The sequence below is a fragment of the Microtus oregoni genome, unplaced genomic scaffold, assembly GCF_018167655.1.
Source record: "Microtus oregoni isolate MIOR12 unplaced genomic scaffold, Mior012 000050F_000, whole genome shotgun sequence".
Taxonomy (NCBI): Eukaryota; Metazoa; Chordata; class Mammalia; order Rodentia; family Cricetidae; genus Microtus; species Microtus oregoni.
The window spans coordinates 3,163,679-3,186,527 of record NW_024543224.1 but is presented as its reverse complement, the minus strand read 5'-3'; the positions used below and the strand labels follow the sequence as shown (position 1 = coordinate 3,186,527).

At 37.5% G+C, this 22,849-nt stretch overlaps 1 protein-coding gene across 3 annotated transcripts in view; it reads right to left on the bottom strand.

Moving 5' to 3' along the window:
* Diaph2 (diaphanous related formin 2) overlaps positions 1 to 22,849 on the bottom strand; it is a 745,764-nt gene that overhangs the window by 181,502 nt on the left and 541,413 nt on the right. For all 3 annotated transcript variants that reach the window (XM_041636640.1, XM_041636641.1, XM_041636642.1), the window contains one exon: positions 6,847 to 6,982. In XM_041636640.1, the coding sequence (XP_041492574.1) occupies positions 6,847 to 6,982 (136 nt within the window). The remainder of the gene's footprint in view (positions 1 to 6,846; positions 6,983 to 22,849) is intronic.

Genomic DNA, 22,849 nt, shown 5'->3' with positions numbered 1-22,849 from the left:
TCCTCATTTATTATCTATGTACTAGAAGGCAACAGGCAACTCTAATTTCCATATTATATTATATAAAGGAAAACAAAACCATTCCTGATTAAATGATATTTGCATCAGAGTCATAGTTGCAGTTTGCAATTTTAAACTTCCATTTATTATGTATTTTTTTCTATTGCTTCCTGCAAGCCATTGCAGGTAATGTGCTTACTTCCATAAACATGGAAAGAAATTTATTTAAATATTTGGTAAGCTTTCTTTCTCTACCCACATAACTAATTAATGGTTTTAATGGTCCCTAAGTTAATTATCGTCTATATCAACATAAGCACAGGTTGGAGAATATAGATTATTCCCACCGCTTTATGTAGTTCGTATACTGTGCACACACATTTTTGAGCACATTTATTGATTTAGCATAATTTTGCTGCATGTAAATTAGCTTTCTCCGTTTTACATTCAAATAAATACTATATTACTGTGCATGTTCTAATTATGATTATTTGGGAAATGGTGCAATAAATGTTAGTTGGATGAATGAAATAACCTAATATGCTAAAAGACATCAATATATAATTATCTATTGGGAAAATTGTGCTGTTCTGAAAAAAGAAGCCTCTTGCTCTCTAGTAAAACTGTGGCTTGCAGCACTCATTGTCTTCCTTCATTCTTTCATGAATTTTTTCCTTCCTGCTAGCACCGTCTTAAGCTGCCACAGGTTTAAAAACTCCTTTGAAGAAAGAATCAGCTACCAGCTAACTCCTTTTTCTTCACCTTTCACTGTTCTTTCTCAGCTCCGTTCTCCTCATAGTCACCTCTCCTTTCTTGTGCTTTAGGCTTACTACCTCAGTAATCTTCGAAAGGATTCCTTCAATAACCTGGGCTCTCCTCCCTCATCATACCATAACTCTTATGTCTCACTTCCAAGGACTTTCATAGGCTAGCTCCATCTTCCCTTTCCCACAGTTTTCCAAACGCACTGTCTTCCTGACCACTGTAACAGCAGAAAATATCCACTTAGCATGAATGCATCAGAGACTGATAATATTTTAGAAGACATCAATACATACACACACAAACATACACACACACACACATATACATATACACAACAATGCCCACCTCTGGCAATGTTGTGGTTCCCACATTTAGTACTCACAATAGAGAAAAAATACTGATATTATTTCACTTTATAAATGAGGATAGTCACAGAGAGAAAGCTGCAATACACTGACAGAGACTACAGACTAGCAAATGATGGTGACAGGATTGAATTTAGGATCCCATCTTCTTCATCATCTTGTATTTTCCCATGGTCCATTAAGCATAGGTTACCAAATGTCCTGCTACCTGACGAACTGACACATTTTTAAAGAATAGCTCGACTAATATACACAAAAACTACACTTAGTCTTTTCCATGAAGAATTGACCAAATTAATTTATCCCTTTGGAAAGGCCTAAAAAGCAAATAATATCTATCAAATTACTAGTTGCTGGTTCAGCTTTACTAAATCTCTTTGACAAAACTGAAAATTTCTTAAAGGTGGGAACTATTCCTTGCACATTTTTCAGATTCTTCAATGAGCATTAAATGACTCATTAGCATCAACATTGAGTATATGCTAGGCCCTGTGTTATTACACTTCATTATCTCATTTAATCTTTACTAAAAACCATAGCAAATAAATGCCATTGTCCTATATTATAGCTGAGGTACCTGAAGCTTGAACAAATGCAGGAAGAGAACATGAACATAAAACTAGGTGGTGGAGGTAAAATAGACCACTTCTTAACACAGAAATCACTTTTTAATTTTTTTAAAAAAACTATTTTTTTTCTCATTTTACATGCCAAATCCATTTCCCACTCCTTCCCCTACTCCTGCTTACTCCACTTTTCCCCCAACCCACTCCCATCCTCTCCTCAGAGAGAGTAAGGCTTCCCATGGAGAATCAACAACTTCTAGCACATGGCTTTGTGGCAGGACCAAGGCCCTCCCCACTATATCTAGGCTGAGCAAGGTATCCCTCCAGAAAGAATGGTTTTTAAAAGGCAGAACAAGCAGTAGGGATAAATTCCTTGTCTCATTTCCAGTAGTCCCACAGTCTGCCCCAGCCATATAACTGTCGCCCACATTAAGAGGACCTAATTTGGTCCTTTGTTAGTTTCGTTGTTGTCAGGTTGGAGTTGGGAGGTTTCCATTATATTGTAATAGGAGCGGCGGGGCTGTGTCCCCAGCACCCCGGCCACCTGCTAGCTTATGCCCCGAAATAACAACACACAAATTGTATTCTTTTAAACACTGCTTGGCCCATTTCTGTCTAGCCTCTTCTAGGCTAATTCTCACATATTAATTAGCCCATTTCTAATCATCTGTGTTGCACCCCAAGGTGCGCTTACCGGGAAGATTCTAGCCTACGTCCATCCTGGGTCCGAGCTGAATCACGTCTGCCCGGGAGAGTGGAGCACGGCGTCTCTGCTCCAGAGAGCAGAGCTGTCGAGTCTGAGCTCACTTCCTCTCCTCCCACCTATGTTTTAACCTATGAGGGCCAAGCAGTTTCTTTATTGCTTAACCAATGAAATCAACAGATTGATATATGACACTCCCACATCACCATTAGCTCAGATAAGCTGTTTCAGTGGGTATCCTCATCATGTTCTTGACCTCTAGAGGGAATGGAATGGTAGAGATGGAGGAAAGACAGAGATGGAGAACAAGGAAAGACTTATCTTGATTGAGGGAGCCAAGATAGGGCTAGGAAGAAACCTAGCACTAGAGATAATTCCAGGAAACCGCAAGTATGACCCCAGCTAAGACCCTAAGCATTAGTGGAGAGGGTGCCTGAATTGGTCTTGCCCTGTAGTCAGATTGATGACTATTTCAAGTGCCATCATTGAACCTACATCCAGCAACTGATGGAAGCAGATGCAGAGAACCACAGCAGAGCATTGGGCTGAACTCCCAAAGTCCAGTCGAAAAGAGGGAGGAGTGAGAATACAAGCAAAGAGGTCAGAAATCACTTTTTAACTGGTTTCACAAATTAGAGTCTAATTATCATATAATACCTAATTTCTCATTTACAATAAAAAGTATGATTTCCTGTCATGACTTTTGCCTTCTGATATCCAGGATTCTAAAAATAGAGATTTGATAGATGATATTTTTATGGTTCTATTTTGAACATTAACATTTTTCTGCTTGGCTTTTCTGATATCTCTACTTATTTCTGAACTCAGCTGATGATATCTAGATTTCAAACATAATATTTTGTTATAATTATTCTATCCTTTGTGAATAATTAAATCTCAATACATTTCTCTATAATAAATGTATATAATTTTGCTTGGCAGACTACTATAGTTCATTGTTGTTACCTAGTAGTTTTATGAGCTCATGGAAGGTTTATAATAATTTGTTATTTTCCAACAATGAGGACCCTAAGAGAGACATACATGGATCTAGTCTATATGGGAAGTAGAAAAGGAAAAGATCTCCTGAGTAAATTGGGAACATGTGTACCATGAGAGATGGTTGAAGGGGAGGGAAGAGTATGGGAGGGGAGCAGAGAAAAATGTATAGCTCAATATAATCACTTAAAAAATGAAAAAAAAAATTGTCATTTTCTTAAATTTATACAAAAAATAAAATGTTACGTGTAGTCATTAAAAACTGATAGTAAATGTAGTTTTAGTTAAATTACAATTTTTCTTTAGTTATTATTAGTTTTGTGGTCCTGAAAATGGAACCCAAGGTCTTACAAGTGGGAGACAAGATTTGACTACCGAACTATATCCCCTGTTCCTCAGTTATTATTTTAACTGTATGCATTTACAGGGTACAGTGTTATAATTACATACATATATGCAACGTCCAATGATAAAATAATAGTAATTGGCACTTAAACATTGTTTCCTTTGATAAAATTATACATTTTTATGTGATGCATGGAGCTCCATCTTGACATATGACTATATTCTTCTTCCTTTTCTGCATCTTCTTATTCTTATGACTTAAACTATACCTGCATAATCTTAGAGGGATGTCTTTCAAAATTTATTCTGAAGTATAAACATAGCCAACACATAAAATACTATTGAAATGTTATATATATATATATATATATATATATATATATCACATAGGCCACAAGTTAAACAGGCAATATTAAAGCTTACTATTTCATTGATTCACATATAGTGGCAGACCTTAAAAGATAAATATTCTTTTCATTTTAAAATTACATTCATTTTTAAGAGTGGGTTGGTGCATGGGTGAGTGCAGTGCCCATGGAGGTTGGAAGAGGGCATAATGTCACTTGGACCTAGAATTACAGGTGGTTGTGGGTGCTACGAACTGATCTTGGATCTTCTGAGAGACTAGAATGCAATCTTAACCACTAAGCCACCCATCTTGCTTGGATAAATTCTATTTTAAAATGTATCTTTTATGGTCACATCCCTCAAGCTCAACATACGCAGAAAAAACTTATTTGAATTTTTAACAGAGCTTTCAATGATACTAGAGGAGATAATTAGCCACATCTTAGTAAGTAAATTTTTAGAGAAATAGTGAAAGACTGGTAAATACTTAGGTGAAGGGAGGATTTAGTGTCTTCCAAAGCAACGTATCCTTGCTGACATTTTGATCTTGGACTTCGAGCCTCCAGATGTGGAATAGATCTGTTGTTTTAAACTACCAGCTTCTAGCATTTTCTTACAGCATCTCTAGTAAACTAATACTTCTCAACTCCAATCTTCAAACAAAACCATATACATGCAGTTCAGATTGATTTCCTAGGTTTCATCTTCATGCATAGAGTTGTTTCTTAAAATTTTTTCTTAAATAACTCTTTCTTAAAGGTTGCTTTCCAAGGCAATTGAAAACTGAACATGGTCAAATGATATTACTCATGTAACCCTCACAACTAAATCTGTCATATTATTGAATATTCCTTTTTGTGAATATATTTCTTTCTTCGGTGCCTTCATTTCTCAGTTCCTACATGGAAGCAATCACCAGAGACCGTCAGCTCTCCTTTTTGATACTCTTCTTGTGATGCTTAATTTTATGTGTCAACTTCACTGAGCAACAAGGTCCAGAAATTTGGTTAAACATTATCCTGGATGTTTCTGTGAGGATATTTTTGGAAGATTCTAACTTACAAACTGATGGGCCTGAATAAAGCAGATTGCATTCTCTTACAACAATGGATCTCACTGACCAACTGAACATCTTAGTAATAGGAAAAGACAAATTTTACTCAAGCGAGAAGAAAAGCAGTCTTAGACTTTGCTGTCCCCTGAATTTCTAGCCTGTAGTCCTTCCCTGTAGATTCTGGACTTGTCAATTTCCATAAGCACATGGGCCAATACCATCAAATGTCTGTTTTGTAAATGCTACAGAACAGTTGCTATTAATGCTGATGGATAGAGGCAAGGATAAGTGTGAAAATTCTGTAGTCAGACAACTTCCATTCTATTTCAGTGCTAACACTTGCTGTTTGTGTACCCTATTGGGGCAAAATTCCTTAAACTGTACAACCCTCAGTTTCTTATCCAACCAATGAGACAGTTACAGTATCCAATGCATAGAAATAGAAAGATTGACTTGAAATGTTTCTTAGAATGTATTATATATGATAAATGTTATAAAAGTGCTTACATTTTTTATTATTGCTAAATACAGCAAAAAATTGCTCCAATACTCAGCATACTACATTGTATCTCGATCAGATGTGGTTTTGTATTAATTTAACCCTGTGGACCTCTTTGTCCTGAGAGAGAGGTGTCTCCTTTCTCCCTGTTGTGAACGCTACTTTCTTAAGGAAAACAGCCATGCCTTCCACGCTTAACTTTTCAGTGCAGACACCTGAGTCCGTATCACTTTGCTTTGTCTCTGTCCACCTGGCCCCTCACCACCCCATCTGTTTTTAGAGAAAGTATCATTCATTCTGTAGCTTAGTCTTGGTTTACGTTTGTGATCTTCCTATTTCTACTTCCTCAGTCCTGTGAATATAGATCTATGCCACCATTCTGAGCATTTTGCCCTGTTCTTCAAAATCTAAACAAAAAACAAAAAAAACCCACCTACCTCTAACATATGGCCATTCTTAGTAGCTGAGAGAACAGGCAGTGGATGCACCAAGAATACATACAGCTGAACAAGATGCTTTGCAGTAGTCCCCTCCCCCCACTGGTATTGCTGTTGTCAATATTTATTATGACTTGAAATGTACAAGTCCCCAAGGAGGACCGTTGTCACGGTACTGTCAACAGATACATGCCTACAAAGTGAAATGAAGGTCTGAACCTTATCTCCCTATCCAGCTTTTCACTTCTTATCTCACTCTCTTCTTCCTTCATGATGGCCTTCTCGAGAACACATTATCACAACAAATAAATAAAAAACAAGAAGTCAACAATATATGCCTCATATTGATTACACATAATTCGCAGAATCTAGTGGAGAAGGATAAGAAATAAAAATGGCAACGTGAGAGAAATCTAAGAGAAAAAAGTAGTAATAGTGTGAGTTTCCTCTCAAGAAGGAAATCAATTTATAATTAAAGAAAATAAAAATCAAATCACTTTATACTATATGCATCTTCGTAATATTCATTTGCTTTTGTGGTGGAGGGATTGAAGATAGAATCTAGGGAAAAGCACATGCTAAGTAAATGCCACATCACTCAGCAATATGCTCAGGCCTTTTAAATATATTAGTATGTTATACTATGAATTAATTTTAAGATAGAGTCTCACTAAGCTGCAACAAATGATCTGGACACAGCAATCTTCATGCCTTGCAGGCCTGTGCTGTCACAGCTTACTCAAAGCATTGGAAATGGTTTTGTACCTTTGTTTATATCAATGAGCTGCTTCTTCTTCTTCTGGCGTTCCAGCTTCTCTTGTTCAGCTTTCTCTTTTGCAAATTTTGCCCTTCTACTCTTCTCTTCCATTTCTTTTCTCTTATGGCTTTCTTTCAGTGCTTCCTAAAGACAAAAATAAAATAAATCAAGTCTATTTTCTACATACTATATAACAGAGAAGGTGTGCAGTTTAAAACTTCTACAAGTTTGCAGAAATGAGAAATTTTCATAGCAGTCTCAGAGTGTGGGCATATACTGTTTCTTGACAGAGACAAATAATTAGCCTTAAGACATCTATTCTGGAAAAATATTGAAAATAACCTTTTCAGTTCTCATTATGTGTTGTGGCAGAAAAACATGGTTATCTATGTTGTAGTTTTAACAATGAAAATACTTTCTTCATTGTTAAAATATGAACTATTTTTGATATACAAAGTAAGAATTTCATCTCTTATTGAAATTTTTCCTGCTATCTGCAAAATGGGTTAAAAAAATCTACCTCCTAGGATATTTGTGATGAGAAATGAGATGAACACTTGAAGTACTTCCAGCAGAACTTAATACATTATAATCAAGGTATTTTCATCTGCGATGAGGAGGTGGTTGTGTTGCTGGTGGAATGATTACACCTAATGATGCAGGCTGTGAAACAATCACCTGCAAGTTTTAGAGCATTTTATATGGTGAGACTGTTGGAAATGATGAGAGATTTCAAGCTCTTTGATATTTATGGAATTCCAGTGAATGAATACATTCCTGTACATGATATCAGAGAAAGTTGAAGCAAAGTGACCAGATGAAATAATGTCAGCTTCCTTGTAGCTCAAATAAGTCACTACTTAAAAGACACATTAACTATGAGTTCATTCCTTCATGTTTTGTTTTGCTTTCTTTCGATTGTGATTGATTAGCTATACTTCATAGTATGTGCTTATGTTTCTACTTTAGTAGGGTTTTTACTTTCCCAAAAACTATATTGTTCCAGCAAGTCTAAAAATAAGAAGATAAAGGAAACCCCAAGAATACATTTATGTGGTTTTTGCCTTGAGGAATCTGAATCTACACTGATTTGTTTCTTCATGTTAAAGGGCATAATAGTTTAAAATACTCCTGAAAACTCCTCTAAGCAATTCTCCTGGAGTGAAAGGATTGATTTTGTTCTATAAAATCTACCTGATTTTACCACTGTGGCATCTATTATCCTAGTTAGGCAAATACTCCACACATTAGGCTAAGAGCACACAACTGTCTCGCTACTGTAGACAGAATCCAAGATTTCCACTTAAAGTTTAAAGTTCAATTTTACATACCAGTGCAGTCTCTCAATATTAGTACTACTGTCATTTTGGACTAGATGACTTCTGTTGTTCTTGTTATAGGGGTTGGCCTATGCATTGGAAGATGTTTGATGGCATCATTGGCCTCTACTCACTCGATGCAAATAGCATCTCTTACAATGTGGCAACCAAATAGGTCGCTTAAGACTGCCAAATGTCAATTTTCTCCCCGGCAATTTTGTCTACTTCCCATAGCCAAGAGGGCAACTATATGCTTTTCCTTTGGTTCACCTTCTTACTTAGCTTCTTTGGGATCACCAAGTGTAGACTCCGTGACCCTTGTTTATGGCTAGAAACCAATTATGAGTGAGTACATCCCATGTTCATCTTTTTGGGTCTGGGATACCTCACTCAGGATAGTGTTTTCTATTTCCATCCATTTGCATGCAAAATTTGAGAAGTCATTGTTTTTTAACGCAGCATAGTACTCTAATGTGTAGATATTCCACACTTTGTGGGATGGGGGTAAGGGGAGATGGGGAGAGAGGGGGGAGAGGGGGAGAATGGGGGGACCTTGGGGAAGGGGGAGGATTGGGATGAAGGAAGGTTGGATGGGGGAGCACGGAAGCACGGTTCTTAGTTAAGGGAGCCACCTTAGGGTTGGCAAGAGACTTGAAACTAGAGTGGCTCACAGATACCCAAGCCGAGGTCCCCAGTTAGTTCCCTGGGCAGCTGAGGATGGGGAACCTGAATTGACCCTATCCTAGAGCAATAATGACGAATATCTTGCATATCATCATAGAACCTTCATCTGGTGATGGATGGAGACAGAGACAGATACCCACACTGGAGCACTGGACTGAGCTCCCAAGGTCCCGATGAGGAGCAGAAGGAGGGAGAACATGAGCAAAGAAGTCGGGACCACGAGGGGAGCACCCACCCACTGAGGCAGTGGAGCTGATCTATTGGGAGCTCACCAAGGCCAGCTGAACTGTGACGGAAAAAGCATGGGATAAAACTGTACTCTCTGAGCATGGCGAACAATGAGGGCTGATGAGAACCCAAGGACAATGGCACGGGGTTTTGAACCTACGTAATGTGCTGGCTTTGTGGGAGCCTAGCCAGTTTGGATGTTCACCTTCCTAGAAATGCACGGAGGGGGGAGGACCTAGGACTTACCACAGGGCAGGGAAATCTGACTGCTCTTTGGGCTGGAGAGGGAGGGGGAGAGGAGTGGGGGGAGGGGGAGAAGGGTGGGAGGAGGGGGAGGGAAATGGGAGGCTGGGAGGAGGAGGAAATTTGTTTTTTTTTCTTTTCTCAATAAAAAAAAAGTTAAAAAAAAGAGATTCAAAAAAAAAAAAAAGACTGCCAAATGTCACTGGAAGGGCAAACAAGCCCAAATTGAGAACAAGGCGTTTCAGAAAGAAAATTCAGAGAATAAGTGATCAGGGAGTACTCAGCCTTAAATGGGATGCACATATTAGCTCCTCCAAGACAAAGGAAATACCCCAAAATGGAGGGAAAGAATAACATAAGTTATGGAAAGTATGAGGAAGGACTATGAAACCCTGTCTAATAAAAACAGAAAACCATGACTTCCCTCAGCAGCCATAGACTGCCATTACATTCCCCATGTTTGTCTCATCTGTGGATCAGTGTTGATGGGCTCAGTCTTATGCAGGCTCTGTGTATGCACCAATAGTTATTGTGAGTTCAGGAGTAACGTGCTCTGGCCAGTAGTGGGTTACTCAGAAACCAGTGAACAGCTTTATGTCTATTCCACCATGAGTAGCCCTGCTTAATCTTAATATGCTATAAAGCAAAAATAAAATAAAAGACTTGAAAATAGAATAGGGACTTGGTGAGTGGTGGGTGGGAGCTGGTGGGGACAGAGGAGGCTCAGAAAAGGTGGAAAGTTAGTATGACCAGAGCGTACTCCATACATGTATGAAATTGTAAAAATAAACAAATTAATAATAATTAGAATACTACCTACTGCTGACTCAGAATCAGTTTACCTTTTCTAAATGTGGAAACTTCTAAACGATTTTTAAGTATTTAGCCAGGATCAGACATTTATGCAGTTTGAAGGGTAAGTAGGTAATCCTTGTCTTTTCATTCAATATTTAGTATTTGTTTTATTCTTCAAGGATGAGAGAGAAGGCAATGTAAATGTAGCACAAAAAGCACATGAAACAATATTAAAAATAGATGGAAATTTCATCAAACTTAAAAAAATTGCTCATAAAATGACACAGTTGGTCTGACAGGATAGCACAGTGGTAGATGTCGTCCTTGCTATGCATAAAGCCCTAGGTTAAATCCCTGCCTCACAAAGTTCATTCATTAATTAAATAATAATAAGAAGAAAACGACACTTAAGAAAGTGGAGAGATGCCCTCAGAATGGGAGAAATATTTACAAACCATGTATTTCATAAGAGCATTAAAAATACCGAAGAAAGGAAAAATAACTCCAAAAGATGGGAAAAGACTTTATGATCTATCAAGTTATCTTCCAATAAAAATGAATATTATAAAATAAATATTTGGTAAAGGCCAGAAAGCACAAGTAGGCCCTAAAAAGGAAAACAATAAGAAAAGACATTATATATTTTGGCCATAAGATGAAGAAGTTGCATGATTTCTGGTAAGTTACATGAAAGGAGGTAAGCAGCAGAAAACAGAAAGGTGGCCGGTGCCTGTGTACACTGTTATTATTATTATTATTATTATCATTATTAATTTATTATTGGTCAAATCTTTTACATGCTAAACAGTTACCAAGATCCAGGTGAACTCTGGTATTTTTAATCTAATGGACTATTTCAGTTGAAGACTACTGTCACAAGGGGGCTTTTCAACAAATTTATTAAGGTGGAGAAATAGCCTGGTAACTTTCATTTGACATCTTTTTAATGCAACTTTTCCTCCTCCCTCCCTCCCTCCCTCCCTCCCTCCCTCCCTCCCTCCCTCCCTCCCTCCCTTTCTCTTTAGTGTGTGTGTTTGTGTGTGTGTGAAAAGATCTTCTATATCACAGGCTGGTCATACACTTCATATGTATAGAGGATGGCTTTGAACTTCTGTTCATTCTGAAGCTCCCTTCTCAGTGTTGGGAACATAAGGCATAGACACTCCAGTACCCCATGATGTTAAATGGACCTGGGAACTGGACGCAGAGCTTCTGTCAGGAAGCTATAATCCTAGTATGCTTACAACATCCTAAAATCCCTGAGATGACAAAAGTAGTTGTGCATTTGGTATGCTAATGGATCTATAAATTGAGGGTGGCTCCTCTCACAGAAGATTCTGCACTTGATGTTGGCCAAGTTTCCTCCTGTGTATCACTTCAACTGCTTGTTTATTTGTATCTTTTCAAGTATTGTTAACAGTAAGTTGGTGTTGGGAGCAGTGAACCCCCAGATCCTGAATTTTTTGTAAACTACTTGTTTTCTTCTGCTCTGAGACAGCCTGCAGCTGCTCTGAGCACGAGACCCTCAGGAGTTCCTGATGTCAGGAGAGTGGTTTCTGGTGGGTTTGGCTGGGGCGTGGCTATCAGTTAAGGATCCCTATATAATCGGCTCTGGTACACACTAAAGGGGGCATACTTGGGGCATTCTTGTTTCAAGGATGACCTGTGTCTCTGTCTCTCTGTGAGTCTTTGTGTGTTTCAGTCTCCAGCCCCTCGCCCGATTAACGAACTATATTGTGGCGCATAGAGTGCAGACGGGCGTGGTGCGCTACAAGCTGGTAAAAAATGTTATCTAGAATATCATGAACTACTTCAGGAAATTAGTCTATTCTAAGGAAGGATAGGGTCAGGGAAACAAAACAAGGGCTGACCTGGCTTCTGAAATGGGAAGAGAAATAGGCTTGGTGACTAAAACCTCAAACTTTGGGATCTATCTCCAAGTGGGTGGTGTCAGAGATCAGAGAACATCCATCCAGCTATTGTCCACATTGCAGGATGCATTGTACTAGGGAGAAATGGCTATATCTTTTGAGGTCTGTGAAGTCTTTTGCTATGATTGCTGTGGTATGAAAGCAGAGGAAACATATTCTGTTGTTCTATATCTCCTTACTCTGACAATAACAGCTATCCTTTAATGGAAATTTATTATGTTTTTAGTGTTCATAAGACAGGCTATCTAATCTCTATAAAGATAAAAGAACTCATGCATGTATTATTTAATCACATTTATGGAAGATGAAATTTCAGTTCAGATAGATGAAGTGACATGTCCCAGACTACACAACTACTTAACTTCTAGAACCATTTATGGTTTCTTGGCATCCTCAACTATGTTCATGTAGACTATACCCAAGTGGAGCTGTTGTGAAAATTAGAAGATGCTTGGATATATTTGAACTTCAGATAAACTATGAGTATTTTTTAATATAAGTATATTCTATACAATATTTAGGACACACACCACAGAAATCACACAATAGCTAGTATACATTGATACTAAAACGTTATAATTTACCTAAAATTCAAATTTTAGTGGCTCTCTTGTGATTTATTTATTTCTCTTTCTTCTTTTGCTTTTTAACAAAGGGTCTTTATATGTAGCTCAGGCTAGAATTTACTATATAGCCCAGACCAAGTTTGATCTTGTGATCCTCATGATTTAGACCCCAAAGTGTCAGGATTACAGGCGTGTGCCACCATGCCTGGTCTGCATCTTGCTTTTTCATTTGACAAATCTGAAAATTCTTTTCTCAAGCCTCTACTTATTTTTATGTGTATCTTTTGAATTATTAGGCTATGTAACAAACACTATACAAATTGTTATATTAAAATATTCAAATATAAAGTGTTTTGAGATCAGAAATGCTGATAGAGATTATTGAAGTAGGCTTTACATTGTCGATTGCCTTGAATCATGCTACTTCTGCAACATTCTTCACATATTCATTTAAAAGTTGTTTTTGACAATGAATAAAATTCAATATTATAAAAACAGGAGCTTATATAAAAAATCATAGCTTATACAACTTAAGATGGTAGACAATAAGGTAATCACTAATATCAAGGACTCCAAGGAAGTAATTTGGCAGCTATAAAAATAGACTACATTTCTGGATGAAATTGAGGCTTTAATGAATATCTAGCAAAATATGTAGGAAACTTAAATATTAAGTACATCAATTCTCATAACAGTGATTTCATTTCAATGACCTTTAATTTTGTTAGAGTAAAAAGAAATCTGAAGATTCATTTAACATCTAAAAACACAGGAGCTGATAATGAGGGAGAGAACTCTTTAGAGGGATACATGCTTATCACCTTGATATTACAAAACTAAAAGCTAAAAACAAAAGCAGGAGAAGAACGATTAAGGTAAGTTTAAAATAATCAAACAATTGACAACTTTTAGTAGTATTATATTATTTGTTCAACTTCAGAGGACATTTTAACACAGATGCACATGTATATGCACACACACACACTTCTATACTTTAAGTAGGCATCATTGTTTCTTAATGTGGAGAATGCCAACTAATTAAATTCTGTACTTCTACAGGAAAGTACTCTGTTAAAGGATGCTAAGTGAAAAATATTTTCATAGTAGCTTCCTACAAGGTAAGAGATATGTTTATGGAATGAAGTCTCAGTTTTACTACTATAACTATCTTTCAAAAATTAGTAAAAAGCATCTTGGAGACATACCAAATAGTACAGGTTATTGCCATGGCTCTTGGCTGCCTACCATAATGTGATGGCAAAATCCTATTGTTGGAAACAACATATATATTGGCCACAGGACATGGAGAAATCCATTTGTTACTGACGAGGAAGCATTTTCCTTGCTGGCTAGCTTTCATAGTACTGGAAGGTACTATGTAGACATCTGGGAAATAAATAATTAACAGTCATACTTGGTTGTGAACTCCGTGAAGGATAGTAACGATCAGAGTGGAAAGGTATGTCATGTCCATGGATGCAATAGTGGCATATGTTATGGGGGCAACCAACTGCTTTATTATTGGCTGTAATGCCTACTCCACAGGAGGAAATTCATGTCTGTCACTGTAAATCTTCCCAAGAATCCATGGTTGGGGATGTCACAGGCCCCATGGTATCAGACTATCACTAAATTTGTACCTTTATAACCATAGATTAGTATAGCTCGCAGAACTCATCAGAGGAGTTTCTTTGTGCAGTGGATAGTGGCTAAGGCATAAACTTTTCAAATACAGAGTTTACATCATTTCTTTACAATTTGTATCAGTACAGGGGATTCACTGGTATGCCTAAAGTTTTACAAAAGAAGTCATAGAATCAGCCTACACTGCCAAACTATGGGATGGTGCCAACCATGTACAGGGCTGTACTTGTCCATTTAGTTGATCTTTATAGAAATCTTTCCTCTCTTTTCAAAATTCTCCCTCCTAACATTTTACTTTACAGGTTGGCTTTGACTGCCCTGGCTGCTAGTGAACCTTCTATAATTTTCTATATTTTCCTGGAAGCCTGATCAAAGAGCTGTGAAGATACAAATCCAAATCTTAATGTATCATGTCACAAAGTAATGTACAGGTAAGCTGGGATGTGGTCTTATCTGTTGGTTTGGTGTGTGTGTGTGTGTGTGTGTGTGTGTGTGTGTGTGTGTGTGTGTGAGTGTGTGTGAAAAATCCTAAATACTTTTGGTAGTAGTAAACCAGGATCCACATTTGTCCAAATTTTCCTCTTTCATTTTCGAATGATAACGCCAGGTTCCAAATGAGAAGCTTAAGATGAGTTTTTCAGTATTTGACTGAGACTTTGAAGAACCACATGATTGCAGAAGGAAACCACTGCAGTCATTCATTAGAAATTTCAGCAGTAATCATGACCAAATTAAGGCTTTCCATTAAGAAAAGGGAAAAAATCCTATTCTTTACTTAATAGCAAACAGCATTAAATAGTCCTTCTCTATAGTTTCATTATGCTTAAAGGGCATATTGGATTGAAGAAGTCATGACAAATGCTCAGAGCAATGAGTTTTCAACTGTTGCAACCAGACTTGAAGAGTCAGAGCCTCTTAAGACTTTATAAGCAGTATAATACTGCTAAACTTTTTCTTTCCCAGAGATTTCCACTTATTATGGCACAAGTGACCTTTAAAGTTCCTCTTATGAAAGATCTCATGAATACTTCATCAACCAATCAGCTACAATTGCAACAGAGGTATAACTTTCTTACTTAGAGGTGTAATTGAAACCTTGATTAGCTTCCTCAAGTAGTTAGGTGACTCAGTAACAGACACTGAACAAATATACTGATAGCACAGCTAGATGGTGCTTAGAGTTTTGCTCTTTAACCTATGTAAATATGGTATCAATCACAGGTGTGTCATGTAATGCAAAAGCCAAATAGAACTTTTCTCTTCTCTTTGATTTTTATAGTCCTTTCTTTCTACAGACAGTGTTGGTTTTTGTCTGTCTCCTTTCTGGACTGTACTTTCCTCTCCCACATTTTTTTTTATCTTCCACTGAAACTGCTGTATTTGTTTGTGTGGCAGAAAAATACATTTATTACAATCCACTATCCTTCCAATAGTTTACAAAGCCTTATATACTATCACTCGATAGAAAATCTCTGACCTTCTCTCCCCATTGCCCATTATCTTCCAGTCTCATTAGTCTCTTTGCTTAGCTTGAATTTTACACCTGTATTCCCTCTAGGCTTTCACATACCTACATCCACTCTCTTTTTTAATGCCCCCTTTCTCACTAATTTTTCCCTGACCATCTTATACAGTAGAACCCCTGAACTCTTTCTCCCTCTTTTCTACTGCTGAATTCAGAACATAAAAGGTCAAAACCTAGTTAAACTTTCCATACTCTTTGGTTTCTTAGAATTAGCAGCTGGAGCTGGTTGATTTACATAATAACAGTTTTCAGCCTGGGAGTTCTCCCAACATTAAATTACCAAGAACATCTCCACACATAGTTCCCTATACACCTCATATTTCTTTACTGTAAAAAAAAAATCATAGCAGCTTTGAAAAAAAAACACTAAAGTACTTTGGAAAGGTGGCTTTCTTTCTAATTATCTATAGGCTTTGGGTCACTGAAATCTATCTATATGTGTTTTCTTAGAAATGCCAATACAGAGTGTTTCAGAGGCTTGATATTTGTGACTTGCCATACTGATATAGTTCAGTTTTCTGCCTAGAAATTTCCTTTGGATGGAGATTAGCCCTTACTCAGAGATCCCAAGGTTAAGAGAAAAGATGCATGCTAATTGCAAAAGTGAGGTTTCGCTTTCAAGGAGATATTTACAGGGTCCTGAAGTGTTAATACTATACCGTTTCTCAGTAATCTTTTATTTTAAGACAAAATGTTTTCTGATTTGGGTAGATGGTTTGTATAAAAGGTTTGGTGAGCAATCTGTAGAAATGACTCTTCTTTAGCAGGGGACAGGCTCATGGAAGAAACGAATGTGCTCCAGGTGAGAAAGGCAGCTGAATAAATTCAAGTAAGTGCACACTGAAGAAGCCCTCTTTTATTCTGCACAACCAGCTCACTGCTCATACTCCTTAGGAAACAAATAAAAAATTAATGTGTCTTTCACTTGCAGTACATATCTGGAGGTTTGACAGACAAACAGATCTTTGCACACCAGCATGGTCGTGAAGAGAATCTCAAAGGTAAATTATTAAAAACAAGAAAAAAAGAAAAAAGACTGTTATGTGCAAATCTCCTTGGATATTAAACTTGCAGTTGGTTACAAAGCGGTCATGCGCCAATAATGATGGCTGGCTGTGATCCCCAAGGCCTTCTTTGAAAATTTGCCTTACAACTGCAAAAACATGTGATCTGAAGTTGGAGGAAAAACTGTCTCTCCCGTCACAGTCCATTAGAGTGCTGAACTATGATTAGCTAGAAGTTAATTTGCAATCTGTAACATCGAAAAGCTTTTCAAATGCTGCAGGTTTCAGGAGACATTTTTTGTTGTAGGAATGTGAGCATCCATCTTTGCATCTTGGAAAGAAAAACAATTGAGTTCAACATGTCTCTGTGGACCACTACTTGATTAAAATCTATGAAGCGCTTTGAGTGACTATAGGAAATTAATCTATAACTTTTTTGAGCTAAAGAAAGAAAATGTAACTCTGAAGTGACTGATACAACATTTTAATGGAAAAGCATCTCAGGGAAATATGAGTGGAGGAAAATATAGCAGTGTTAAGTCACAATTTTGAGGCCTGTGTTTGCTGCTTTAATACAGTCTCTAAGAAGCTAGAAGAGGCAGCACGATCAATAACGTTGCATTGTTTTGGTTTTCAGTGCTGAGGACTCAATGCATGATGCAAGTTATGAACCACCAAGCAACAGTCCAGCCCTAGCCCCACAAAAAGGTTCTAATATGACCAATGGAGGTGTAGTGAGAAGCACGGGGAAGCATGGATGAGTCTATCAAGTTACCTTGACAAGGAGAATTTATAGACTTGCCTAATAGGAATGGTCCCAGGAAAAGTTAGCCCGAGTCCTCTAACTGTAGATAGGGTTCCATGATCTTCCTCAGGAACTTATTCTGATACTGTATCACTTGTGAAAAGGTAATACTTCCTTATGTCTCAGCAAAAGCTGTCAGATTTTAAGCCTGTGTCTTGCTTATTGACTTCTGTGTAAAAGAAACCCAGGTAAAATCTTCCTTTAAAATCTCTTCCTAGAGGTGTCGCTTGTCTTCAGGACTCACTGGTGTGCCCAAGTTCCACAAAGTGAAGCTAACCCTCAAGAGCAATACAGGATTTACTTTTCAGTTCAGAATGTGAGGGATAGGGAGGGATGGGTTTTAGGGGCCTTTGGGAAAAACTGTGGTCTTGAATCTAGTCCCCGCCCCCCTCCAACCCAGCTCAATCTTCTTGCCTCAGCCTATCGAATGCAGGGATTACACAATTCAGTGTCAGTTTCTACAATAAAAACTTCCTCATAGACGCCTTTTTCTTTTAATAACACTATTAGTAATATCACTCTAGGTCTTTTCTGCATGTTAGACATTATTTTTCAATTCCAGCTTTCTCTAATCTGATATTCCTTCCCCCAGAACAAGAAAACAAAGATGGAAACAATACTCTAAGAGGTGTGCTGTTCTATTTCTACCAGTTTTTGATGCTCACATTATTCTAAAATACAGTATCTATTTTGTATCATTTTCAAGTACAACAGTAAAGTTAGATCAGTTCCAATACATCTGTTGCAGCCATCAATCCTCTTTTCAAACAGACTCCTTGGGAAGTCATAAACTTATTTTGGTGAGGGGATTAATTTGTATTTGAAATTCCTCCTTCTAACGTGAACTCTGAATCTATTGAAATCAGTTGCATTATCTTACATTCACATTACATTTAGGCAGAAGTTTTGTTACCCAGTTCCATCAAACTTGCTTCAATATTATTTTTTGCTACCTTCTGAAATGATAGCAACCTAAATTTCAAAGGTTAAGTGTACCTGGTAAGATCTAAAACATATGCTTAGAGAATTCGAAAACAGGAGCTTCTTTTAAAAAAGAAGAAAGATAAGATTTCTTTGACTATACACATTTCTGGTGTGTTCTTTAAAAACGTCACATGTCACCTGCCTAATGTATGATAACTACTGTTTCACTAAAATTCAAGAAACCTTATTTTGTGGTTTATTTGTATCTGGCCTTGTCGCTATACTCTTTGATTGATGTCATTATTTTATATTTTAACTCCTATCAATGCAACATATATATCTAATAATTCTTTTAAAATTCTATCCCATCTTATTTTGAATGAAATACTTGAAATCTCTCTGAATATATAGCCATTTAGCTCTTTTTTGCGGTGATGGTGATGGGAGAGACAGGAAAAAACAGAAGAGGCAAGGAATATAAGACAAAATATTCTGCTTACTATCTAGAGAATTTAGCCTTCGTGATATGCAGGAAATAGTCATTCATTCTTTCATTCATTCATTCTCAACCACGTTTATCACTAGCTCTAGTCCCTGCATAATCACATGAGGCTTGGTCACTCATGGTACTATGCTGCTCCAGAAAGAAGCTCAAGCAATGTTATTTCTTTGTGGCTCTATCTCTTACACTCAGGTCGGGTATTGTCTTAATGGCAGATGGACTAATATCCTGGAGTTTATTGTCTACTTCTTTTTAATCATATTGATAATGAATGTCACTCAGAAAGGAATACAAGTTTTAGGAAACAAGATTTTTTTTCTCTTGGACTACAGGGAACTGTTTCTTTCATAGAAGTAAATTAAAATGGTTGAGCTCAATTTTCTTTTCACAAAGCTATCTTGATTACCAGTCACAACTCTGCGCTTTTCTAAGTACAAAGTGATTGTTGGCTGATTTGTTGTGCTATCTTCTGAACTATTGACAGCAAGATGTCCTTCAAGTAATTATGGGGCTGCATCTTTCCCTTTATTGATGTTGTCTGAACAATCAGTTTAATTTTCACACACACACAAACACACACACACACACTCACATACACCATACCAGACAATGAAAATAAAGCAACACAAAATTTAAAAGTGAAGCACTATTGAAAAATGAGAAAATTTGATGATATGACACCTATCAGTGACAGTGGTCCATAAATTAAGCCAATACAAATTAGATCATTGATAAGGAAAATGAAATTTCTCTTAAATAGAAGGCAGTGGTAGTCCTTATACATCTTACCTTTCCTTAAATGGGATACTTAAAGGGCTGCTTCACTAATGACCACTGAAAGACACACTCTTTATATATAATGCTATTTATTATATAGGTTTTAGCATTTCACATTCATTTAAATGTCTGTCCATATATTTCTTTTGTGAAAGTTTACTTCAATCTTGCCTACTTTTGCAGCCTCTAAGAAGGTAGACTCACTGTTGGTTAAGTTTATCTCTGTGATATTTTGTGATGTCACTGTGATATCACTGTGATATTCTTTTTGGACAGGCATTCTTGATTTGTATACTTTTGTATTTTTGAGTCACAGTCCTTTTACAGTCTAGCTCAGGCTGGGTTCACTTATGTAGTGTAGGCTTGCCTTAAACTCACAGCAAACCCCCTGCTTTGGCCTTCAGAACGCTGGCATTATAGGCATAAGCCATCACACCTGACTCAGATAAGCACTCTTAACAATACGTTAAGGGAAGGGGAGAGGGTGAGAGAAAGGGGAGAAGGGGAGGGTTTGGGAGAGCTTAGGGGAGTGAGATGGTTGAGATGGAGGAAGGACGAATATGGGAGCAGGGAAGGAGATATCTTAATTGAGAGAGCCATTTTGGAGTTGGCAAGAGGCTTGGCTCTGGAGGGTTTCCCAGGAGTCCACGGGGATGACCCCAGCTAGGACCCTGGGCAGTGGAGAGGGTGCCTGAACTGGCCTTGTCCCATAATCACACTGATGACTATCTTGAATATCACCATAGAACCTTCGTCTGGCCACGGATGGAGACAGAGACAAAGACCCACATTGGAGCACTGGACTGAGTTCCCAAGGTCCAGTTGAAGAACAGAAGGAGGGAGAATATGAGCAAGGAAGTCAGGACCATGAGGGGTTGGTTGACCCACTAAGACAGTGTGCCTGAGTTAATGAGAGCTCACCAACTCCTGCTGGACTAGGAATGAACAAGCATGGGATCAAACAGGACCCTCTCAATATGGTTGACAATTGGGGCAGACTGAGGGGCCAATGATAATGGCATTGGGATTTGTCTCTACTGCATGTACTGGCTTTTTGGGATCCTATTCTCTTTGGATGCATACCTTCCTAAGCCTGGATGGAGCAGGGAGGGCCTTGGACTTCCCACAGGGCAGGGTAACCTGCTCTCTCTTAGGACTGGAGAAGGAGGGGAGGAGGACAGTGAGTCGGAGAGCAGGAGGGAAATGGGAGGAGGGGAGGAAGTGGAAATTTTGACTGGTATTATTTATAAAGTAATAAAAAAACAATATGTTAAGTACACAGAACACGTAATACAGATGAAGCATGTATAACTATTTCTTAATTAATGAAAATGGGCAATTAGTTTAGTCTAAATACTAAACACATAATGGGCAAACAATATTCTTGAGTTTTCATTATTGGTAGTTTGCCATTCTTAAAGAGCTTAAACCACGAGATGAACAATTTATGTACAGAGGCCCATTCACATAGAGAGTCTCACTGTTTAAGGAACACATACAACTTTAAAAAGAAATTTGGAGAATTAAGAAAAGATGTCAAAATTTGGAAATGAAAGACCACAAACAAAATATGGGTAATTAATCTCATTGACAACTGGATTAAGGAAAAGAACTATATCATTGTACACAACTTGACTGCTTAATTGAAGCGGAAGCTCATTGGAGAGCTCCCAGAAGTCAGAATGCTAGGCTTTGCAGGTATATTTTAAGAAGAGACTTAAAAAAGAACACTACTGTACAGATGGTAAAGCAATGGAACCAAGTCAAGAAAGTGCTTTCTACTGAAAATGATTAGGAAGATTAGCTAGTTAGCTGCAAAGCCGTATAGCAAATACACTAGAGTCCAAGTCATGATATAAACCATTAGATAATTCACCCATTTATATTCTAGGATATTTTATTTCCATAATTAAATATACTTGAGTCATTACTTAATAAAATAAAATGAACATATATGATTATTGTCTCTTACTGACTGACATCTTGGGACTTGGATATGCTATAGCTGAGAGTGTTGATCTCTCATTAAAATATCTGCAAAGCATACACTGTGGATCATTTCAAAAATGAGTTTGAATGAGATACAGGTCAGAACTGAGATATTTTCCTTCAAAAATCATCTCTCCCAAACTAGAAATAATTAGGGTACTGTTATATACTAGTGATTGCATTCTGGGAAGCAAGCCATTCCATCTGTATATGCAAACTCTAGCTACATTCCACAATGTAAAACACATCTCACTTATGATTATATCTTTGATCATGACCTAGATTTGGTCAAATAGCACTGCTTATTTAATGATGGGAATATTCTTTCCTTACTATGCTAATGGTCTAATGCCCTCTCCTTTACCTTCCTCCTCCCAAGGTAATATGCTATTATTTATAGAGGAATTTTCTAGCCTCCCCATGAATCTTCTGTTTAAGTTGCCTTATTTATTGGTAGACAGGGATTTTTGCCATTAGGCTTGACATGTTGGACAAATAACTTCCATGAGGATTTAGGGAGTTTACAGACATACTGGGTTTTATAGCCTGTACAAAATTTTGCAATAATAAATGTTATATTTTAGGCTTGACTTCTTTCAATGTGAACTTCTGAACAAAATATCATGGATAATCTAGTACACTGAAATGTCAGTGTTACTTCCTCTATTTAGTGTTTATATTTAAGCATGAGGAAAGTAAAATTGGCATTCATTATAAATAAGTAATGGAAAAATAACTAGGTTTTATCATGTTTACCTTGTTACTATTTCACTTCTTTTAAAGTGAAATAGAGAGATAGGATTTCTGTTTCCTTCAAAGTGTCTTAGAAGAGGGCAAGAGTTATAGCACTAGAAAGATGGGGAATTCAAAAGACAAAGAAGGCAGGGCTGAGGACAGAGCATGGTCGTTCTAGCTTCCAATCCCAGCACATGATGAGCTGAGGAAGGAGGAGAACCATGAATTGGAGGCCCACCTACGATACATACAGAGTGGGTTCCAGGCCAACCTAAGCTATAGAGGGAGACTGCCACAAAATGAAACAAAGCACACACATAAAAGGCAGGTTTGCATCCCA